The sequence below is a fragment of the Chelmon rostratus genome, chromosome 1 (genome assembly GCF_017976325.1).
Source record: "Chelmon rostratus isolate fCheRos1 chromosome 1, fCheRos1.pri, whole genome shotgun sequence".
Classification (NCBI taxonomy): Eukaryota; Metazoa; Chordata; class Actinopteri; order Chaetodontiformes; family Chaetodontidae; genus Chelmon; species Chelmon rostratus.
In genome coordinates this window covers 14,862,402-14,871,683 of record NC_055658.1, presented here as the reverse complement: position 1 = coordinate 14,871,683, position 9,282 = coordinate 14,862,402, and the positions used below count along the sequence as shown (strand labels likewise).

Below are 9,282 nucleotides of genomic sequence, written 5' to 3'. Positions count from 1 at the left end.
CTTTCCAAACTCCGTCAAAGCGGTGGTTATGTTTCAGGTGACTGATCAGGTCTGATCACACACTGACATGACACACTTAAGTGGCACACTGACATCACACTGTGACATCATATCACGGTGACATCACACGGTGACATCACACGGTGACATCACATGGTGACATCACACTGTGACATCACATCACACGCTGACATCACACGCTGACATCACACGCTGACATCACACACGGTGACATCACACACTGACATCACACACTGACATCACACACTGACATCACACACTGACATCATACTGTGACATCACACACTGACATCACAGACAACACTGTGACATCACAGATCACACTGAGTAACCACGGTAACAGGGTTTAACATGAAATATTTCCAGTTTATCAGAAGTGAAAACTGACAGGAAGTGGTTGTAACTTCTTTACATTTGATCTAACAGCTCAGTATCGTTTCTGTAACTCTGCCTCCAAGTAATCAAAGTAAAAAATGAAGTGCTTCTTTTCCAATATGTTAAAATAAACCCTCTGGACACTGCAGCTTCACATCAGAATTAAAAACTGACTCAGATTCACTTTGTTCATTCAGGTTTGGTAAACAAACAGCTGTGAGCTCAACAACACCAACATGCAGAATGTGTATTTTCCCTGAACGTCGCAGCTTTTGAGTGATGGTGGGTCTCTGTAGTTTCTGCTCAGTCCAGTTAACCGATGGTTGAACCAAACACTGAAATGTCTGTAAATCCACAGTTTTTGATCAGCGTGTGTGTTATTGACTGCCCGATTAAAACCAGTAAAAGCCACTCACCGGTTAGCGATGCTGAAAACAGGATAGTCGTGTTGGTGTCCTCTAGAGGCAGCTGGGTTCATTACAGCAACCGATCATTCAGATCTCCAGGGTTCATCCTCTGAGGAGTAAGATCCGCCTCACTGGATTTGTTAACATGCTGATGTTTAGCAGCTACGTCTAATGTTTACCATGTCCATCTTAGCTTAGCTTTTTAAGACTGCAAGCTAATATTTAGCAAATTAGCAAAAGGTGCAGCTGAGGCTGATGGGAGTGTCTTTATTTCTGCAGGTATTTGCTCCCTAGCACTTCGGTTTATGAGCACTAAAACACTGACCTGATAGTGGCGCTGATGAAAAGGATCAATTCACTTATTAATATTCATCTAGAGGGGAACATGAACTTCTGAACCACATTTATTAGTCATCAAACATCTGCTGAGATGTTTCAGTCGTTTCCATGGCGGCAGCCCGGCGCTCTGAAACTTCACCATCGACACCTTCTGTCAACCTGAGTCTGTCCCTCGGCTCTTTGACCTTTGACCTTTCCTCGTGAAGCAACAGGAAGTCTTTCTGCTGACATTGGTGACGTCAGACACACAAAAACGACGAGAGAGACCTTGTCGTCTGCTTGGCTCCTTTCTTTCCAAACATGGCTGACGCGCTCCGGGCGATCCCAAGGACGCCGGCTGACCTGAGAAAACTTCGTCAGGTAAACGAGTGAAGGTCTGCTCAAAGATGAAAAGGTGACTCTCGTCAATGTTTCATTACTCTGTCGGCTGTCAGCAGCACAATGTTGGCCTCCACCCTCTGCTGCAGCTTTCCCTCCATCACCTCCATCACCACTCAACACAGAGGCCATCTGGAACACAAGCTTCCTCAGGTCAGGTGCAGGTCCTGGTCTCTGACAGGTGGGTGGGGCCTCAGAGCAGAGACTGCAGTATGTGGTTGGTTGACAGTTTTCTGACTGACTGACAGATGAGAGACTCCGTCTCAGAGCAGCCTGATAAACTGCATCTGCAGGAAATGACAGCTAGCTTAGCTTAGCTAGGTTAGCTTAGCATGACCTCTGAACGCATGCTTCATGTAAGTGACTGAATCACATGAAGGCAGCTTCCTGAGTTCAGCAGAGGAAAGTCAGTGAGATGATTCAGAGCTGCTGCTGTTCACTGTCAGAAACCTGACCTGAGGTCAGTTCTGCTGCAGGACACCGAGCTCGTCTTCAGATTCCAGCCGGATCAAACTGTTCCTGCGCTCGATGAGACCTCTGCCTCACTGAACCAGTGAAGGCACTGCTGTGACTTCAGCTCGTTCAGGCTCTGATCTGTCGGGATGGTGGATTCATCCAGGAACCCGGTCGACTCAGTCAGAACATATGACAGCACAAAAGCAGGAAGCCAGAGAGCTCGTACAGCTGTGAGCTGCTGCCCCCTACTGTCAGGAAGCTACAGGAAGACCAGCAGACTGCGATCAAAAGAGTTTTTCTGATTATGCTAACATCACTTGAACGCAGCATTCGCTGCAAGCCATTCTGGTCTCATAGTGGGAGCGAGGCACTGCCGTGCTGACAAAAACACATATGTTATTGGGGCTGTTCGTCATGATATCGGACTTATCGGAATGACGTCATAATTTCTTGTTATCGATAACTATCGGGCCGATAATTATCGTGCATCCCTAAGAAATGGTAAATGGATTGTTGAGGTGGATAGGACACCGATATATAAATGTAACTTGTTAGGATTGGCGTTTAGACAAGTTCATGTAAACTCATTAGTACTGATGTCTGCTTAAGGTGAACAGTGAACCAGCTGTCACAATGAACGTGAATGTTTGGCCACTTTCAATGCCACATTTGTATAAATATTTCAACTGTTGGACAGTATCTTTTCTCACATGTTCTTGTAGTGTGGAGATCTTGATGTCTGGCAGCTGTTTTGCAAAAGTCTGCTGTGCCTAATGGACATATGGTGGGGAAGAGTATTTATATAAATGAGACAGTGTCATTCATGTAGTTGAAGTTCCCGAAGTTATTATTTAAGCAATGAGTGTTAAATCGCTGAATGTCACTAATTTTACTGTACTGAACACTGGATAGGGTTGTCATGTGTCTCTCAATGAAACAGATAAGCAAATGAAACTATCATGATGCCCTGTAAACAAGAATTCTCTTGTTAAATGTAAAGTTAAGCATTTAGTTGAAAGCCATGCAAAGACATGCATGTTACAAAATTCCATTTTGTACCAATTTCATAATCCTTTCTTGATATGCAGTTTAACACAAGTTTTAACATTTTAACATTGAAAAACAAATTTGTGTGGCTGTGGTATGTGTTTAAAAGAAGGGTGTGCTTACAATTTGCATCTTGCTCCCTTGAGTGTAGATCGACAATCTGTATCTCAGTTGATTAGACAAAGGAGAACAGGGCTACTCTAGAATGTGAGCAGCCATGTGCACACTCCCAAACAGAGCTAATGAAGGAGATGAGGGCTGGTGTTAGAGTTAGTTCAGAGCCCCGGAGGAGCTGTGCAAGATGCCAGATCTCTTGAGTGTCTGGGGACGAGCATCTGTCACTTTCGCCTCATCACCATCTGGATGACAAAGTGTGAGTTTGTTCGAGTGGCAATATCTTACTTTTCTTGTTTAGCACAGGATCACAGACTTTTTGTGTGTGCCAGTTGGTTGTTTGTCACACATCTTTTCTGTGCATATGGGACAATAGGGAACTTTAAGCTTTCACCACAGGAGAGAAAGACAACACTTTGTGTTTTGGGATGGAACCCTGCTGACATTTGCTTTTACAGTTTTATTTTTTATTCCTTCATCTCCAAGCACTACTTGTCCCATATAAAAAAGCTAAAGAAGGTGCTTCTTTACAGGAAATGTATTAAATTGTGTATTAATGCATATTTACCTTCAAGAAGAAATTTGACACACATAAAAATAAAATGGATGACACATCTCATAACCTGCAGTCTGTGGAAAGGCTTTTTCCTGAGTCTCAGCCTTCTTCTTCCAGGCTCTTCCTGGAGGTGACTTGTTGCACTTTTTTCAGTTTTCTATTTAAGTTTCACTGAGAGCACTGGTCTTTTTTTATAGGAACTTCCTGTTTCACGCTCTATTACCAACATTTACTCATGGAAGCTACCCACTTTGATGACAGTCTTATCTGATTGTCACTAAGCAGCTCCACTGGAAGAGTTGGGGGTTAAATACCTTGTTCAGTGGCGTTAATAAGGAAACGACAAGTTCTACAGTTTCACTTTCTTCACCCAGATTTACTCTGCCAGTCCAGGGATCAATCCAGATACCACCTGGTTTCATGGTCTCATAAGAATTTAACACCAGTAATTATATGATATTGCAGTAAATGCAATTAGGGCATCCCTCATAATGGTTTAATGTGCACTGACACATGTTAAACAGGCACATTTTTTAAACCTCTGTCCAAATACATTTAAGTTCAAGTGCATTGCATCTTAATCCACATTCTGCTTCTCTTTGTGCTGCAATGCCACCATGTGGCTAGATATGTGTGGTGATAGAATATGTGCTATGCTGCATGAACATGAGGGATTCTTAGTGGTAATGTGCATTAATACTTAGTGACATGAAACTAAATTTAAGGGAGGTTGAATTGCTGGCAAAGTGGAGGTTAATATACTCTTGTACATAATTTCTCAAAAATTTCTCAACAATTTTTCAATGCACATTGTATCGGTAAGAAAAAAAAAAAGTTGTCAACAATAGTCTATTTCCAGACAAGACTTGATTCTTCACATACAGTATAGCTAATCTACAAGTCAGTTAGTAGTAAAAGACCACAATATATTTCTTACATGCTTTCACCAGCTTGAATTGATTCAGTGAAAAAAAATGACAGTGACAAAAGTGAAGAGAACTATATCTAAACACAACAAATGGCAGTGGTGGCAAGTGTCACTGGTCAGAAGAAGAAATAAAGGTCCAGTGTGTTGGATTTAGTGGCATCTAGTGGTGAAGTTACAAATTGCAGCCAGCTGAATCCATCTCGCCCTACCTTCCCCTTTGATGGCCACTTTTAGCTCTCTCTAAAGCCAGTGTTCAGTTTGTCTGTTCTGGGCTACTGAAAAAACATGGTGGTACAACATGGTTGACTCCATGGAGGAGGGCCGCCCCCTCTGTAGATACAAAGAGCTCATTCTAAGGTTACAAAAACACTTAATTAATAAAACAAGCATAATTCTGAATGTTATATTCCACGGTTGCCAGAAGATCACCCTAAACCCTACACCAGGGGTGTCAAACTCAAATTCACAGTGGGCCAAAATTAAGCAGAGAAGTAAAGTCACGGGCCAAAGTCAATATTTATTGAAAAATTAACTGCAACTGATATGTAATGTTTAACCTTTTCATATGGAAACAAACTTTAGTTTTGCTTAAACACAGAATATGGAACAACCAAAGCTTGATATTACAAAAACATGAGAAATTAAATTTGAAATAAAAGACACAGTGGTATTCATTTCTTATTTAAATAAGTAAAGTAGTATGTCTCTCCCCTTATCCTTTCAAGTTCCTTTTTCAAGTAAATCTTTTTCAAAGCCAACAACAACAGAACCAAAAATAATAATGTCATTCGATAAAAATCCAACATTTCAACTATTGACAGACCATGCCTTGCAGTAGAAAAAGTGCATAAGAAACGGATATATTCAAGCTCAGTTTGCTACGCTCTGATGTACTCTGCACATTGGTCTAAGCCAGATACCTGGCATCTTTTCTTAGATGCAAGTTCGTCAAAGTCTGGAGTCAGGCTCTGAGCTGAGGAAAGCCTCAGGACGGAGTGAAGGTGCTCATCAGTGAGTCGACTTCTGTGAGGTGTTTTGTTCACCTTCATCATAGAGAACAGTTGCTCACAAAGATATGTGCTGCCGAACATTGAGAGCATCTGAGCAGCTTGGGTGCGTAATTGAGGCATTGTGTCGGGGAGGAAACATGGAAACTGCGCAGCACCAACAGAGTCATATTTTGATTTGAGCATGTCATTACATTGGAGTTCAATTAGCTCCATTTGGAAGCTGGTTGGTGCGCTTTCCACATCGATCGCAAACGGGTTACTGAGCAGTTCAAATCTCCCTTTCTGAGCCTCGAAGTCGGCAAATCGCCGGGAAAACTCGGCGCTGAGCGCGTTGATTTTTTCAGCGAACTGTGCGCTAGGCAGCATGGCAGGAGAAATATGCGCTGCCATGGTTTGGCAGCACGGAAAATGACCAAAGTTTCCTTGCAGCATCTGAGTCTTCCACAGACGCAACTTAGTTTTGAAGGCCCTCACAGCTGCGTACATGTCTGTGATGACGTGGCCCCGCCCCTGAAGCTGCAGGTTAAGCACATCGAGATGGCTCACAATGTCAGAGAGAAATGCCAGCTCACACAGAAACTTTTCATCTCTCAGCTCTGTTGTGTCCTTCCCTTTGTTCTCCATAAACTGACAGATTTCCTCGCGCAGCTCAAAACATCTGTTCAGTGCTTTCCCACTGCTTAGCCATCTAACCTCTGTGTGATAAGGCACATCTCTGTATTCTGAATCCAACTCCTCCAGAAAAGACTTGAACTGCCGGTGATTCAAACCCTTGGCTCTTATGAAGTTGACTACTCCTTTTATAGAGCTCATAACATGTTCCATTTGCAGAGCTTGGCCACAGAGCGCTTCCTGATGAATGATACAGTGATAAACTGTAATCTTACCTGCATCTTCCTCCCGCATCTTCTCCTGAATCCTGCCGACCAATCCACTCTTTTGACCGCACATTGCGGGCGCACCATCTGTCGTCAGTCCCACAAGTTTATCCCAAGGCAGGCTCATTTCAGTTATACATTTGGATACTTCTTCAAAGATATCTTTTCCTGTGGTCGTTCCATGTATTGATTTTAATCCTAAAAGTTCCTCTGTGACGCACAGGCTCGAGTCTACTCCACGGATGAAGATTGACAGCTGTGCAGTATCAGACGTGTCGCTGCTCTCATCCACAGCAAGGGAGTATGCAATAAAATCTTTTCCCTTTTTTATTAGTTGTTCATGTAGATTAGTGGAAAGCTCACACGCGCGCTCAGCCATGGTATTTCTGCTCAGGCTCACGTTTAAAAATTCTTGCTTCTTATCTGGGCACACGATGTCGCAAACTTTGACCATGCACTTTTTGACAAACTCTCCCTCATTGAAGGGCCGGGCTGATTTTGCGATCTCTGCTGCCACAATAAAGCTGGCCTTTACAGCAGCTTCACTTTTTGATTTTGCTTTCGTGAACAAGGTCTGCCTGCAAACCAGACTTCTTTTCATCTCCTCCACCTTTTGCAGCTTCTGCTTTAGGTCCAGGTCCTTGTACTTTTCATAATGTTTCGTTTCATAGTGTCTTCTTATGTTATACTCTTTTATTACAGCCACGCCAGCTCCGCACACAAGACAAACAGGTTTGTCCTTTATAGTCGTGAACAAATAATTTGCCTCCCACCTGTCTTGGAAGGTCCTGTTGTCTATCTTTCGTTTGGCCATTTTTGTGGAGGGTGAAATTATTAATTTGTCCGATGCGACCGGGGCATGGATGAATGACTGTGAACGGAAGTAAGGAGCGCTTGCCGGGTTTTACTGCGCGCCAAAATACTAGCAAAGCATTGTGGGCTTTGTAGTATTAGCGGCACAGTATATACCGCGGGCCAGCTCTAATGCACATTTGATATGATCTCGCGGGCCAATTATAATCACACTGCGGGCCAAATTTGCCCCGCGGGCCTGAGTTTGACTCATATGCCCTACACACTGGACCATTAAATAAACTTTCAGTATTCAAGTTTGGAACAAAAGCTACCAACATGCTTCTGATAACCTGCATGCCCACCAGCTAAGGGAGTAATGATCTCTTCATTTTGCTCTGTTGTGGTACAAGGAATAAGTTCTGCATTACTAAAAGGCAAATCAGCCCTCTTTATTTAATGGATTGACACTGATAAATGGCTATTAATCAAAACACTCATACATAGAAGCCTTTTGATCATGAGCATACCCACTACAGAGAGGAGCTACACCAGCTCACCCAGTGGTGTTCAGCCAACAACCTGGTGCTGAACACAGGGAAGACAAGGAGGTCATTGTGGATTTCAGGAGGTCCAGAAAGACGGATCACGCCCCCCTCCTCATGGATGGAGAAGTGGTGGAGCGTGTGGACAACATCATGGGCCATTCCTGGGCCTCCACATCACATCTGATCCCTCCTACTCCATGAATACGTCCTGCCTGGCGAAGAAGGCACAACAAAGGCTCTTCTTCCTCAGGAAACTGAAATGGGCTGGACTCTCCTCTCGGTCAACTTTTACAGGGCCACAATTGAAAGCATCCTCTGCCTTAGTGTGACAGTGTGGTATGGCAGCTGCACGGCACAGGAGAGGAAACAACTGGCACGGGTGGTTAAAACTGCACAGGGCATTGTGGGCTGCCCCCTTCCTGACCTAGACTCTATATATGAATGCCGGATCAGGAAGAGGTCAAGATCCATCACCACAGACCCCAGCCATCCGGGCCACAGACTGTTTGCAGGAACACCCGCTCCACCACCAACAGACTGAGGGACACCTTCTTCCCCAGAACTGTCAGAGCTATCACCCCCAGTAGCCCCTCACTGGAGTGAGAGACTGTGAGAACTATGAGCCACAGCACACTGCACTTTTAACCTTCACCTCCACCTCCACCTGCACCTTCTGTGTACTTAACATTTAAGTACACACACACTTGACTAAATTATATACATTTTAGTATATTGGTACATTTCAATGGTATATTTTATTGTTTACTGTTTATATACATTTTAGTCTATTTCAGCTGCTGTCGGTACATTTCACTGGTATATTTTAATGTTTATTGTTTAGTATATTTTGTTGTCTTAGTGTATTTGCATTTACGAATATTTTTATTGTATGTTGGTTTATTTTATTCTAATATCTTCATTTTATTTTAGAATCTTTCCTCTTTTTCTTATTATCTTGTTTCTAACATAGGGGTTGCAATGCAAATTTCATTGACATGTCATGCTAAAGAAATCTTGAAATCTTGAAAAGCATTTGTCTTGCCTCAAGGCTAATGCTGAGATAATACATGTATACATACTATTGAATGGGTGTTGAATGATGGAACTTCTTCTCAGCCATCATCTTCACCTGCATCAAGGTGGTTATTGTTAGATAACTTGTAACTTGAATACATAAATTTCAGCTTTGATGTTAAACCTTTTCACATATTCCTGTTTTTTGTGGAATCATAGTTTATTTGTCTATACAGTGCATAAATGATGTGCTGAATTTAAAGTGTTCATGCTGTCAGTGAGGCTGTCCATGCTAATGTAGTCTCGACGTTTGCCATACACAGACCAATAAGTATTCCCTGTTCCAAAAACACACTCTGCTGGCTTGAAGAGCCTTTTCAATAATGGAACGCTTTCATATTATATTCATAATGCACTAC

At 42.8% G+C, this 9,282-nt stretch overlaps 1 protein-coding gene across 1 annotated transcript; it reads right to left on the bottom strand.

Annotated features, from left to right (window-relative positions):
* Window positions 1–5,499: 5,499 nt before the first annotated feature.
* Window positions 5,500–7,323, bottom strand: LOC121608521 (general transcription factor II-I repeat domain-containing protein 2-like). The gene has a single exon (XM_041939830.1). It carries the CDS (start codon window positions 7,321–7,323, stop codon window positions 5,500–5,502), a length of 1,824 nt encoding a protein of 607 aa, XP_041795764.1.
* Window positions 7,324–9,282: the final 1,959 nt, after the last annotated feature.